General features: G+C 37.3%; 1 protein-coding gene across 3 annotated transcripts; it reads right to left on the bottom strand.

Annotated features, from left to right (window-relative positions):
- Positions 1-2,627: 2,627 nt before the first annotated feature.
- acbd4 (acyl-CoA binding domain containing 4) lies at positions 2,628-15,220 on the bottom strand. Of its 3 annotated transcripts, XM_061908608.1 has the most exons (11): positions 15,006-15,220; positions 14,814-14,895; positions 12,308-12,419; positions 10,078-10,198; positions 9,609-9,693; positions 8,002-8,122; positions 6,344-6,441; positions 5,998-6,205; positions 4,903-5,114; positions 4,747-4,806; positions 2,628-2,874 (listed from the first exon to the last, which is right to left on the bottom strand). In XM_061908608.1, exons 2-11 carry the CDS (start codon positions 14,823-14,825, stop codon positions 2,746-2,748), a joined length of 1,158 nt encoding a protein of 385 aa, XP_061764592.1. In that variant the 5' UTR covers positions 14,826-14,895; positions 15,006-15,220; the 3' UTR covers positions 2,628-2,745. The 3 variants fall into 3 exon arrangements, with proteins under 3 accessions (XP_061764592.1, XP_061764593.1, XP_061764594.1); XM_061908609.1 differs by lacking the exon at positions 14,814-14,895 and having other exon boundaries at positions 15,006-15,219; XM_061908610.1 differs by lacking the exons at positions 14,814-14,895; positions 15,006-15,220 and having other exon boundaries at positions 12,297-12,419.

Raw genomic sequence — 15,220 nt, forward strand, 5'->3', positions numbered from 1 at the left:
TTAAGCTTAAGTCCTTTAATGTGTGCAGTAAGCTGTTGGACATCTTTTTTCATTCTGTTGTGTGTGGCTAGTGCCCTGTACTTTGCAGTGGTTTGTTGCCAGAGCAGCATCCTTCAGCTTTGTTCCCACTGTGCAATTCCAGAACTCCTTCATTCCACACTCCATCCAGCTGTATAATCACTCGCCATACAACAATAGATTATATTTGTCTATTACCTGACCGATTCTATGTTAGCTACCGCTCTTTGTTTATAATGTATATTTTCTGCTGGATATACTCTTTATTTTAAGCTGCCCTTTTTTTTATTTTGCTGCAGCTGTTACATATACTTTAATATTGTATATGGTAATTGGGATTTGTTATATACTGCTAAAATTATATAATATCAGTACATATTGTATACAGTAAATATAATATGTAAATATTACATAAATGTTATTTTATATTACTACCATGGTACATTTTAGTCCACTTTATACCTTTTTATTTTCGCCCTCTTTTTGTGCCCTTGTATGCATTATCTTTTCCATTCTTATCCTTTTCATCCTTTGTAACTGAGCTACTGTGTGGAACAATTTCCCTTGTGGATCATTAAACTTTGTCTAAGTCTAAATCATTACAGGATATACACAAGGACGAAAACTTATGAGGCATATTAGTTCCAATCAAATCAATCAAGGTAGATTTAGCTGGAATTTTGGGATTAGGCCTGGTGGGAAAGTTGACCAACTGAGTGAGATTAACAGAATCAGAAAACCTTTTAAATTAATCAGAAGCTGCATTTAACCAGTCCCAGTTTAAATCTCCTGACATAAGCAATTCAGTGTAATTTAACTATTCTAAAAGCTGTTTTAATGACTCTCCACCTAATGTTGGCCTTTTGGTGTGGTAAACATTATACCCATTGATGTTAGTGTCTTGATTTGTAATAGACTTACGAAGCCAAGATTCTGATATCAAAAAATGTGCCCCTGGTAGATTCACCCAAATTGAAAAATGGGTATAATTTTAGAATTTTAATAGATAATTTCAGTGAGATGGTTGAGTGTTATGTGGGACCATGAGTGTTGACTCTCTTTGTTGGTTATGGTTTAGTTGCATAGTGAGCTGGAATTGTTGTTCGGATTGTGTCATATAAATTGATGCTATGCTCATTAAACTTCAAAAGATAACTCATGGTCATTGACCAATGTTATTAACACTGTATATAAGAAGATGGCATGATTGGAGCCATCAAACAGTCCATCCATCCTTACATTTTCTCCGCTTGTCCATCATGCTAATAAAATTAAAGGCCTAGTGAAATCCACTACTACCCACCACGCAGTCTGATAGTTTATATATCAATGATGAAATATTAACATTGCAACACATGCCAATACGGCCTTTTTAGTTTACTAAATTAAAATTTTAAATTTCCCGGGAGTTTCATCTTCGAAACGTCGTGTAATGATGACGTGTACGCAAGACGTCACAGGTTTTAAGTATGAGCGCTGCGCACACACACAGCTAAATGTCGTCTGCTTTAATGGCATAATTATACAGTTTTTTGGACATCTGTGTTGCTGAATGTTTTGCAATTTCTTCAATTAATATTGGAGAAGTCACAGTAGAAAGATGGAGTTGGGAAGCTTTAGCCTTTAGCCACACAAACACACAGTGATTCCTTGTTTAAAATTCCTGGAGGTGAAACTTTCCTATGGATCAGAGCGCCGTCAAGACAACATGGATCCTGACCATATGTCAACCAGCAGGTTTCGGTGAGAAAATTGTGGTTAAAAAGTCAGTTCTTACCGGAGAAAAGCTGAGCTTGTGCCGTCCATAGCTGCCGTCGACTCCCCTGAGACACTGCGCGTCAACACACCCGTGGAGACACTCTTCCGACTATCAGGTAATATTAAACTCACTAAAACTCTAGCAACACAATTAACCTAGTAAATGTGTCTAAAAACATCGGAATCCGTCCCAATGCAATCACGATTTTTTTCTTGTTTTTTTTTTTGTCATGAAAAAGGGTGGTTTTTGTCATGAAAAATTTAGTTTTTTGGGGTTGGTGCACTAATTGGAAGTGTATCTTGTGTTTTTTTATGTTGATTTAATTTAAAAAAAAAATATATATATATATATATATATTTTTTTTTTTTAATTAAAAAAAAAAAAAAATTAATAAAAAATTCTTCTGCGGCCCGGTACCAATCGAGCCCAGTGGTTGGGGACCACTGATCTGGTGGTACGCCAAATAATCATCTGATTAAAGTATAGTGTCGTGTTTTCTGATATCAAAACACAGTTACTGTTCAAAATATGTGTAATGTTACAGTGGCCCAAAATATCAAATATACTTTTTAAATAAAACCTATGCCTTGATTTTATCAATATTTAGGTCAAATACGCTAATGTATTTTAATATTGGTACTTGAAGAGCCAAGTTTTCTAAGATAGTACTTGGTGAATAAAGTTTAAGAACCACTGAAATAGGGTAAATGTGATGTTAAAAGTGTATGTATCCATTTCCTTTGTCATTTCGCATTGTTTCTGCATGTATTTGCAGGTCCAGATTATAGAGCTGTAGACCTGCAACCCGCATAGAGACTACACTGTAGCATAATGAAGCTTTAGAATCCAGTTCCAAGTCCATCAACTTTACTATTTTTTCTCTGGGAAAGATCTTCTGAATAACGTTCTTCAGTCATAGGACACATTCCACATGAATAGATTTCTGTGACGTGGGGAATTTCTTGACGTCATGAAGACAATTGACTTCTCCTCTGGATCTTTTTGAGTAGATGAATCATACCTTGAGCAGCAAAAGGCCACAGCATAAACAGAAGAACTGTCTGACAAGACAGGTCAAATGGCCACCACTTCTTCTCCTGCAGGTAAAATGATAGATTGGTCAGTTCATAAAATATACACAGTCCCACTAACTTGCATTAAATACTTTTTCCACATGTTGTTTATGTTTGAACTCAACATTTAGTTTTCACTCATCATCATTGTGTTGGTTTGATGCCTTGATTAGAGTGTGCCTTTATGTAATGAAATGGATAACCTGAAAAGACTAAGGCCCCTCTATCGCCGAGCATACAGTTGACAAACCAAGTCAAAAGAGTTGACAAACCAAGTCAAAAGAGTTGTCAAAAACATTTCTGCAGCTATGAAAGTCCCAATGAGCACAATACATGTTTTAGAGTTAGGACTGTCAACTCATTAAGGCCCCAGCTAAACCCTTTAAACCTTCAACTGCTAGATCCGGTCAGTCTCTGACGCATCAAGCCATCTTAACATTTTTCTCCTTTTTTCCTCTCCCTCCTGCAAGAGGTACTCAACTTCAAGACATGCAGCTATAACTGTTACTCGATTACATTTATGATAAATGTTTATTGATGTAGTGGTAATACAGGAACACTTATTTGCATTGCATTCAAGGAAATAAAACTCATGATACAGTGGCACCTCAACTTACGACTACCCCAACTTACCAGTATTTTGAGATACGAGCTGTCGGTTTTTTGTTATGCTTTAAGTTGCGAGCATAAATTTAAGTTACCGAGCCTCCCTAGCTCGTCGAGCTTGCGTAGCGTATGCTACAGTAAACCCTATAAGGTCCGCCCAAAAACATCCGGTCTTATTTGCTGGCGTTAGCTTATAGCTACAGATGAAAATACCATATTTCCTTGAATTGCCGCCGGGGCGCTAATTAATTTAAAACCTCTTCTCACTCCTGCGCTTACCAAAGGCATGCGGTAAAAGTATTAAAACCTCTTCTCACTCTGGCACTTACCAAAGGCATGCAGTAAAAATTTGAGTGTGATGTAAGCTTGGACCTTAAATCCTACTGAATAGCTCTTAAACTTCTTCCCTTTATGCGATTTCAAATTACCGGTATTGAAATCAGCCTCCTCCATTTTCAAAATGATGACAGGGGAAGTGTCACTCGTGACGTCACAAGTTTGACCAGGCGGTATCACAAAGCATGGGTTAATTATTTTGCAAAGCGAGTTTGACCCGGCAGTAATTCAAGGCAGGCCCATACTATATGCCCTCCGGCAATTCAAGGAAATACGGTAACTTTGGTTTCCCACCATTGAAAACCATTAGTAACAGTCTATAGCTTCTACAGCCTTCCCACCAAAGTCAGCGTCATCCTCCGTTGAAGCTTGCTCCTCCACTCACGGCTCTGTTTCATACTAACGCCTGAAGCTGCTCCAAATGCGGTGTCCAGGCAGTCTGTAGCTCTACTGCGCTACATATTACTGGTGTTCACTCTTTTCCCATACTACTCCGATTTTGGGAGATAGCATAACTAAGAATACCCGCTTGTACAACACCATTACTGTCTGCAACCCAAAAACCAAAATGCTCCTGCCTTCCCGCTTCCCTAACTGGGCTCATTGTATGTGTTGAATCTAATGAGAAAAGATGACGATCAGAACAGACCGAAAAGGATTTTGAAATCCTCTTCAGTCTGCTAGGTAAGGTATGCTTTACATTATTAATTATATTACTTAATAAAACTACAGTAGTTGTTTTTAGTAAATTCTACTGTATGGTTTTTTAAACAATATTTCTTATCTAAAAATGTGCATCTTCTTAAAAAGCATTTTACATACTAAAATAGTGGGAGATAGCGGAATATATTGATGTCTTTAGATATGTGTTTTCAGTTAGGAGCTCAGTCATGAAACCAATTGAGCTCATTAGTTGATGTACTACTGTATAGTGTAAAAGTTAAAGATGTTTACCTGATGTGGAGAGGCCACACTGGCACATTGCAGACAGGGTCTCCACTCTGAGCCAGAAGCCTTTTAGAAAGCAAGCCAATGATGAAAGTTCAGCTTTTAAACTTTTTTCTACTTAAAGCCTATCAGGAATATTTGACATTTACAGAACATGCTTACATGTGAAGTTGTGAGCCTCTCCACCACCTCCAACCTTGCCATCACACTCCTCATGTCATATTTGAGCTTCCTTAAAGCCAGAATGATTTGGTGCTGAAGATGTGTCTCATGCCCACTCTCTGGAACATCATCAGAACCATTTCCTCCCGCTCTCTCATCCCCACTAGCACCACCAGTCACACCACGCCTTCTTCTGCTTGGTGGAACACCACCTTTAGATGAGAGAGGGTATTTTAGTATTTAAGGATATAACTGTACAAACAATTAAACAAGCTAACAAATAAATTCTAATCACTGTTTTAAAACAAATTAGTTTTTCCCAAATGAAAAATTTAAATTTGTTTTTGTATATCAGGAGTTATTTTATTTTTTTTTAATCATAACTCATTATTGATGTTAATTTTTCAGCTAAATCACATTAATAGGTGATCAGTTTTTAAAATGTATTTCAGTCTTAATATAATCAAGCTGTGAACATTGCCGTGCATGTAGCAGGTAGGGCTAGCGCAGAGTGAAAAGTGAACTGGGCATACCTGACGATTCCATGACGAACCACTTTTAGAAAATATGGCATGAGGTAAATAAAATAGAGGGGACTCTCTGAAGATACTGAAGTGGTACGAACGATTCGGATTTTACACCCACTAAGAATGTTAGATTTAAAAAATGGCTCACAAAAGGGCCTGACGATATATAGCCCATTTGTCCATGAGCTTTGAACCTCTGAGGGTAAAACACGCTCTGGAAAAGGATTACTTTTACAGGTACCTACAAATCAATTACAATTTTAAAGACAATATGGGAGGACGGGACTAAGAATAGTTACAAGTGATTACAATGTTGTTGGCATCCGGGTCCTGCCACAAAATTGTTTCAAAACTGTACAAAGGGATAATATTATCTAGGCCTGAGAACACTGACTATATCAAACAAAAATGGGAAAAGGAAGCAAATGTGGTGATTGAATGGATTGACATTGTACATAAAATTTACATTATGGAAAAACTATTGTATCGCCTCAGAGTTGACATTTATACATTTTACCGAATGTGGCCAAAGTGGACAGAATCAAATTTATTTAATGGTTAAGCTTACTTTCTCTCCTGTTGTGGTAGGAACCTTCCTGTCCAGAGGCTCGACTTCTGTTTGTATCCCGATCCTTTGCATCCTTCCCCCCCTCTCCACCGTGACCTGCCCCCACCTGTCTGCTCTCATACTGGTTTTCGAGTTTTGGGCTTTCAAGAAGGGATGACTCCAAGACCTCATGGCCATTCTGAAACCCGTTAGACTTGACAAGTGGTATCTGTTGTAAAAAAAAAAAATGTCTCACTCTTACTTGGAATAGTACAAATAAATATACACTGTATACTTTAAACTGCAGACGTCGGAACTAATTATGAACTTTGTCATTGTGTCTTCAAATAATGTGAGTGTTTCATACCTTTAGGTTACTGAGTTGCTCCACAGAATCTACAGAGTCACAGAAAATCTCGTTCTCAGAGTCGTTGTTCAACACCAAACCCTCACTTTGTCGTGAGCCTTCAAGAGCAGAAATGATTTATCGTACATGTCAAAATGACATATGGGTCAATACAGAGCATTGATATGTCCTAATGATCACTGAAAAGGCTCACAAGCACAAATATTGAAAACATTTTGCGCACTTTTTTTTTTTACGAATGTAAGCTTCTGCTTGCCGTAAAATACATATGTATGTGCATGTTCATCTCATAAGGTAGTGTGTTTCTGACCACTTAAAGTTGGCTCATGGTTGCTAAAAAAGTAACCTTTGGTGATAGTGATCGTACCCGTGTTAGTATCTGTTTCCCAGAAAACACATGCAGTCATTCCAAAGCCGGATTTTACCCGAGGTGAAACAAATAGAAATTGCTGGGTTGCATGTGACGTTCTGTCCAGTTGCCTCCTACTCTATGTTTAGCTATATTTTAAAGTTTGCTTCTTTGTTGCCCATTTCGATAAAATATGTAAAGCCCTGCAAAATACTGACTTTTCGACTATTTTACTGAATTTCTCTTACTTTTTTATGCTATCGTATGGCTGCTTATGAAATGTAATTGAGTGTGATTACTATTGATCAATGAACCTGTGAAAACAGTACTAAAAGTCGATTTACTTACTTTAAACCAGCGTTCTAATTGGGGAAGCACAGTCAACAAACTTATTATACATTTTACATTTGACCTTAAAGTTAACAGTCATATTATTTTGGCCTAACTTGTCATTTAAATGTATTATGCAATTTGTTTTCTTTAAATACATGGTATTTGAACTCATTATCTCTGCCTGTGTTTTCATTTAATTCACCCAACATTGCCTTTTGCTCCATCGTCAACCTTGGAATCTTATAACATCTGTTCACAGTAGTCCATAGCTTTAAAACATTGTGGTGAATTTATAATAGATTCAAAAATACTACAAACATAACACTAAGATATTGTTCAAATGTATTAAAATAAAGAATACAATGTTTAGCTCTCCAAATAACACTCTTATAGTCTCCACCTACCAATATTGTAATATGTACAGCCCTGAAATAATCCTTTGCTCTATTGAATGACCAAATCATGTATAGATATTAATCTAGAGCCCTACCACCTAGTCAGCCTATTTCCACTACTGCCACCTGCTGTTCAAACGAAAATGTACTGTTGCAAAACATAAAAATTGAGTGTGACCAAAAACTTAAATATGATTTGAATATGGTACATTAGAGGTGCACGGACCATCAAGTGCAGACTAATGCAGAAGTTAAGCTTAATCAAGTAATCAAACTTATGAGAAGATTACGGGGAGTAAGTCAAGGCCAACTAAATGGTATTTATTTAACATTTATGTTTTTCTAATTTAATGTATTATTTTTTATTTCCTAGTTGTCAATGCTGGATGTTTTTTTGTTTTTTTTTTTGCATCACAGATCAGAACTAGGCACTCTGAAGATTTACCCAATTCATGAAAATACCAAAAGTGTTGTAAAATGTGTTTGAAAAGTCTCCAACTCTCTCCACATTTATCTATATGTCAATGACCACATTACAGAGAACGGATGCAAAGATTTTCTTCTAAAAGTAGTTAACTAACCTTCTCTGAGCCTGAGCAGCGACTGTGGGGGCCGCGGCATGTCGTCAATAACCACGTACAGAGGCTCAAAATGGTGAAAGAGTGAGGCAGTCTTCTCATTCATTGGCATTGTGTCAATGACCTGTAGTGACAACAAAATACTTAATCTACACTACCAATTACAATGAAAACAAGTTCATTAGGAGTGTAACGATTAATTGATGTATCGATTTATTTTCATTAGATTCAACTACATCAATCTGTGCTTGACAAGTTTGCCTTGAGGAAGATAGGCATCGATCCAAAATTGTTTTAAAAAGTAAATCGGTCCATTTTATTGACACTAGAAAAAGGAAAACATTGGATTTAAGCGCAGCAGACTTTACATGTAGTTTAACACATTTAATGACAAAGACGTTACATGTTAATTGAGTCTGTTTGCCCGTCTGTAGCGTAATTGCTATCTGTCTGTAAAACAAGAATGGCGGATAGTCACAGTGGCTGAGAAATGTCACACAAAATGTAAACGCAATAAGACAACTTCATTAATTACGACACAACAACTTTCAGCTGCAGCAGGATTGCAAAAGCCACAACAAATAAATACACCACAACAATAATATAAAGCTGCAACACAACTTCAAGCTACAAATGACGTGGCGGTCACGACGGAAGTGACAGCGGAGCAAGTTACAGTGTCGGACTGACTTCCTGAACAAAGTGTATTGAAATTCCTTTACTATTCCAACTTCGTTCATTACACCGTTTTCCACTTTCCGTCTCAGGAAGTTAATGAGTCGCTGAAACGTGTTCGTTGTCACTTCCGTTCCATCTTTGTATTGTTGTGTTATGGCTTCATGTTTTGATGTGGCATTTCTCTGCTATCGTAGCTGTTTATTAAAATTAGTAGTAACAGCTCAAACCAGTGCTCTGAAAAGCTTTGGTTGCACTTATTTTTTTACACAAATTTATTTTGTATTTTTATTATGTCTAGGTCAAAAAACAACAGTATAAGTAGTAAGTAAACCTATTAATTCCATCTGAAGAAATGTTGGTTGCACTTCATCTTTATTTTTGATATTATTATTGTATTATTTTATGTTGAAAACCTTAAGCAGAAGTAACAGGTAAATCTTCAGTTAAAAAGTTGGTTCCTGTACTTTTATTGAACATTTTTTGAATATTGAAAATGAGACCAGAAAGCGTTTTCTCTTGGTAATTCAAGCTAAAATGTTGATTGCACTTAATTAAAAAAAGATGTTGATGACAACAATATTTGGCCATTAATTGTTGTTCACTAGCTTGTTTATATCCATAATTAATGTATACATAATTCCCTTACAAGAAATAAGAATATAGGAGATTTCTCCTATAGTGTCCAATATCCAGTAATTTTTCACAATCAAACTGGTTAAATATTGGACATCATGGATTTCAACATGCCAAAATCGCTTCGGATCATATCGTTCAATAAAAATAATACACATTTCCTAAATCATATCGACAACCACAAATTCTGAATTGAATGTTTTTTAAAACAAATCGTTACACCCCTAAAACTCACACTGTGCAGGGCATTTGAATATCACATGGGCTGGCATTGCCAAACATGAAGAAATGTCATGTACCTCTTGGGCTACCTTCTTCAGCTCATCCACATATGCTGCCATGGCATTAGCAGTGCTCATGTCTCCAAGTCGGCTCCAAGCGTCCCTAAATGATACACATTTACAGTCAGGGTCTTGGCGGAACATTTACTATACAGTAAGTAACGTTCCTATACAGTAAGTAACTCATTAGTGTTTGCTAAGTACAATTAGAGGCACGTCTAAACCACAAGAAATCTAATAAGTCTTAAACAAGCCTGTATTAGATACAAACTTCCTCTCTAACCCATGCAGACTATTGCTTTGTTTGTTGAATATGGTTTTGTTTTACACTGAATACAAACATTTAATGTTGCACAATTATTGTATGCCTAATAAAGAAGATTTGACTATGATAAAGAATTGCACAATGAAAGTATTTTAAAGAATTTTGTCATGAAAAAGCAATTGTGTGGACTCTGAAAAAGAACAATACACATTTCATACAAACCATTTGTAGCGGCCTACTGGATCCCAGAAGCCAGGGCGGGACATTGCACAGGGTCCACACACAGCCTGTTTGTATAAACTGTAAAAGCGTAGCATCACCTCATACGATGGCCGATAGGATCCTGCTTGCACAGAATGATTGTTTAAATATTACTCTCCAATTTTTAACCTACCAAAAACACTGAAATATTGAAAAAATATTGAAAGAAATAATGAAATACCCAATCAGGGTATTTTCATTATTTCTTGTGGGGTATTAAATCATTCATCTGCAAAACATTAAATAGTGCTGCAGTGCTCTAAAATATCAAAGTTACGATAGTAAAAGCAGACATAAGGCCTAATCTACAAAGATCCAAATACCACGCGCTAAACAGCATGAGCAAACTTTAAAAATGTACTATTTAGTGGGTATGTTGCATGTGATCTGCTAAGATCACATGCATGTGCAAGTGATTACTGGTGGAGATTGCCTTATATAAATGAGGTTTTTGCACGCACTGGTACGCTGCTGTGGCCATGGAGACATGCTACCTGTTGGGTTTTGCTGTGTTTTAAAACATGCAGCAGACCATCATGTACCACGTTTATGGGCATTTTAGAAGCAGTCCTGCAGCATCTACAATGGAACTCACTTTTTTACGACGCCGAAGGTGCGCTCATGTATATGCTGGCACTGTCTGCGAGCGTGCCCTGGAATGTTCCAGACACAAGAAAAAAAGATAGACTTTTTTTTCCATATAGGAGATGTTAATGTAACGTCTATGTAAAAAAAATGTCATTAACCAAAATGCATCAATGGAATTTGTTTTAATCAGCCCCTTAAGTCATCAAGCAGTAAAAAACTAGAAAATTATATTTCTGAATACACGACATGGTTAATATTCTTATTTTTAAGACAGTCAATATATGTTGACACATGTGGGACAGAGGATTTGCTGTCCATTGTCTTTGCAGCATGATCCCCTCCTTTTAGACAGCCCAGTGTCAGTTTGCGCACACACTTTTCAGACTTGCCAAATAAAAGACGCAAAATACTGCCCAGAAAGCAGTTTTAGCCTTGATAAATCACATTACACGTGTTGAATAGTTGTATTTATATATTTTCCTCCCAGCATTGTGGTTAAGGGTGTTGGAAAAAATCGATTAGAATTTGAATCGCGATTCTCACGTTGTGCGATTTAGAATTGATTCTCATTTTTTTTTTAATCGATTTTTTGGGGGATTTTTTTTTTATCAATCCAACAAAACAATACACAGCAATACCATAACAGTGCAATCCAATTCCAAAACCAACCCTGACCCAGCAACACTCAGAACTGCAATAAACAGAGCAATTGAGAGAAGACACAAACACGACACAGAACAAACCAAAAGTATCAATCAATCAATCAATGTTCATTTATATAGCCCTAAATCACTAGTGTCTCAAAGGGCTGCACAAACCACAACACAAACCACTACATCATCCTCGGTAGGCCCACATAAGTAGTGAAACAAAAATGAATACTATCAACAAAAGCATCAATATTAGTTATAATTTCAGCATAGCAGTGATTAAAAATCCCTCATTGACATTATCACTAGACATTTATAAAAAATAAAAATAAAAAAAACAATAGTGTCACAGCGGCTTACACTTGCATCGCATCCCCTAAGCTTGACAACACACTGTGTCCAATGTTTTCACAAAGATAAAATAAGTCATATTTTTAGTTTGTTTAATAGTTAAAACATATTTACATCATTGCAATCAGTTGATCAAACATTGTCCTTTACAGTTATAATAGCTTTTTACAAAAATCTACTACTCTGCTTGCATGTCAGCAGACGGGGGTTATTCCTGCTGAAATCCTATGTATTAAATGAATAGAGAATCCTTTTAAATCGGGAAAAAAATTGTTTTTGAATCGAGAATCGTGTTGAATTGAAAAAAAAATATATATTTTGAATCTAATCGTGACCCCAAGAATCAATATTGAATTGAATCGTGGGACACCCAAAGATTCGCAGCCCTAATTGTGGCCTTTCAGATGATCAGCAGTAGCATATATTCTGTAATTTTATAAAGACAAGATAAACAGATTGCGCTAATTTGGCTCACTAAAGAGACGCATTACTCTGCACCAGTTTAGTGGGTCAGCTTTGTGTGTGCTATCAAGTTTGCATGTATTTTAAAACATGCAAACCTTTAGTAGATCAGGCCCAAAGCATACCTACTTGAAACATACCATTTTTGGGGAGATTATGAATGACATCCACAGCAGCCTGAAAGCGTGTGTGGTAATCAACCACAGACTCTAGCATCACTGTGTCTGGCATTGTACTTCCACGAGTAGAAAGCTGTAAAAAGAACAAGCCAAAAAAAGTTGTATTATTTTCGATCTACTTTTTTAATCATTGTTTCTTCTTTCATCTATCCATTTTCTACCGCTTGTCCCTTTTGAGGTTTTTGCTTGTTTTTATTTATTTTGTTCAAATTGTCATAGAAATGGCATGCTGCTATGTAAATAGGATTTAGTCTGTTTAGTAAAAGAAAATAATGAATAGATCTGTTTGATATTAACCTTATTTACCTATGTTGTGATAGATAGGAAATACAATAATATTAGCTTGGTCTTCCTGTCAAAGATTGCCCTTCACAATAATGACTGGCCAAACACTGCATACTCTAGATTTACTATTCACTGAGTGTTATTGCATTTTAAACTGTAAGCATATGCCACACATTAAACAATTATTGATATAATGTTTGGGTTAGTATTTCTGATCAGTAGAGGATCTTCCTGTGTGGAGTTTGCATGTTCTTCCCGTGACTGTGTGGGTTCCTTCTGGGTACTACGGCTTCCTCGCACCTCCAAAAACATGCACCTGGTGATAGGTTGATTGGCAACACTGAATTGGCACTAGTGTGTGAATGTGAGTGTGAATGTTGTCTGTCTATCTGTGTTGGCCCTGCGATGAGGGGGAGACATGTGCAGGGTGTACACCGCCTTCCGCTTGAATGCAGCTGAGATAGGCTCCAGCATCCCCCGCGACTCCAAAAGAGACAAATGGTAGAAAATGGATGGATACATTTTGAAATTCTTTTAAGATTATGACTTGGGCTCAGGATAAATGACATGAAAGGAGAAAAGCAAAATGTCAAATGATTTTGTTAATCTTGCTTGACCCAAAATGTGTGAAAATGTGAGGGTAAATATACAGTGGGGCAAAAAAGTATTTAGTCAGCCACCGATTGTGCAAGTTCTCCCACTTAAAATGATGACAGATGTCTGTAATTTTCATCATAGGTACACTTTAAATGTGAGAGACAGAATGTGAAAAAATAATCCAGGAGTTCACATTGTATGAATTTTAAAGAAGTTATTTGTAAATTATGGGGGAAAATAAGTATTTGGTCAATAACAAAAATTCAACTCAATACTTTGTAATATAACCTTTGTTGGCAAAAACAGAGGTCAAACAATTACTATAGGTCTTTACCAGGTTTGCACACACAGTAGCTGGTATTTTTGCCGATTCCTCTATGCAGATTTTCCTGAGAGCAGTGATGTTTTGGGGCGGTCGCCGAGCAACACAAACTTTCAACTCCCTCCACAGATTTTCTATGGGGTTGAGGTCTGGAGACTGGCTAGGCCACTCCAGGACTTTCAAATGATTCTTACGGAGCAACTCCTTTGTTGCCCGGGCGGTGTGTTCGGGATCATTGTCATGCTGGAAGACCCAGCCACGTTTCATCTTCAAAGCTCTCACTGATGGAAGGAGGTTTTGGCTCAAAATCTCACGATACATGGCCCCATTCATTCTTTCCTTAACACGGATCAGTCGCCCTGTCCTCTTAGCAGAAAAACAGCCTTAAAGCATGATGTTTCCATCCCCATGCTTCACAGTAGGTGTGGTGTTCTTGGGATGCAACTCAGTATTCTTCTTTCTCCAAACACGACGAGTTGAGTTTATACCAAAATGTTCTATTTTGGTTTCATCTGATCACATGACATTCTCCCAATTTTCTGCTGTATCATCCATGTGCTCTCTGGCAAACTTCAGACAGGCCTGGACATGCACTGGCTTAAGAAGGGGGACACGTCTGGCACTGCAGGATTTGACTCCCTGTCGGCGTAGTGTGTTACTTATGGTAACCTTTGTTACTTTGGTCCCAGCTCTCTGCAGGTCATTCACCAGGTCCCCCCGTGTGGTTCTGGGATTTTAGCTTACCGTTCTCATGATCATTTTGACCTACGGGATGAGATCTTATGTGGAGCCCCAGATCGAGGGAGATTATCAGTGGTCTTGTATGTCTTCCATTTTCTGATAATTGCTCCCACAGTTGATTTTTACACACCAAGCTACTTATCTATTGTAAATTCACTCTTCCCAGTATGGTGCCGGTCTACAATTCCTTTTCTGGTTTCCTTTGACAGCTCTTTGGTCTTGGCCATAGTGGAGTTTGGAGTCTGACTGTTTGAGGCTGTGGACAGGTGTCTTTTATACAGATAACAAGTTCAAACAGGTTCCATTAATACAGGTAACGAGTGGAGGACAGAAGAGCTTCTTAAAGAAGAAGTTACAGGTCTGTGAGAGCCAGAGATCTTCCTTGATTGAAGTGACCAGATACTTATTTTCCACCATAATTTACAAATAAATTATTTAAAATTCCTACAATGTGAATTCCTGGATTTTTTTTCACATTCTGTCTCTCACAGTTGAAGTGTACCTATGATGAAAATTACAGACCTCTGTCATCATCTTAAGTGGGAGAACTTGCACAATCGGTGGCTGACTAAATACTTTTTTGCCCCACTGTAAGATACACCACCTGTGAGGGTTATATGTAAGATACACCACCTGTGAGGGTTACATATAAGATACAAACTATGTAGGTGGAATGACTAGCATAGCATGTCGTTAGCTGACAAGTTAACTTACTGTGATTCATTGACGAAGTATTCAGTCACTGGCCATGACCGTACTACTTATTTACGGAGACAACCAGAGTATTTAACATTTTTGTTTCCCTAAAGTACTTTCAAAACACGTTAACAGTAACGGCAGCGACATTTTACAGCATACACTGCGGCGAAGCTAACAACTGTGTACCCACTTTTGGGAACCTCACGTGACATATACACGTCACACAAGCC

This window comes from Nerophis ophidion, linkage group LG08 (assembly GCF_033978795.1).
Source record: "Nerophis ophidion isolate RoL-2023_Sa linkage group LG08, RoL_Noph_v1.0, whole genome shotgun sequence".
Taxonomy (NCBI): Eukaryota; Metazoa; Chordata; class Actinopteri; order Syngnathiformes; family Syngnathidae; genus Nerophis; species Nerophis ophidion.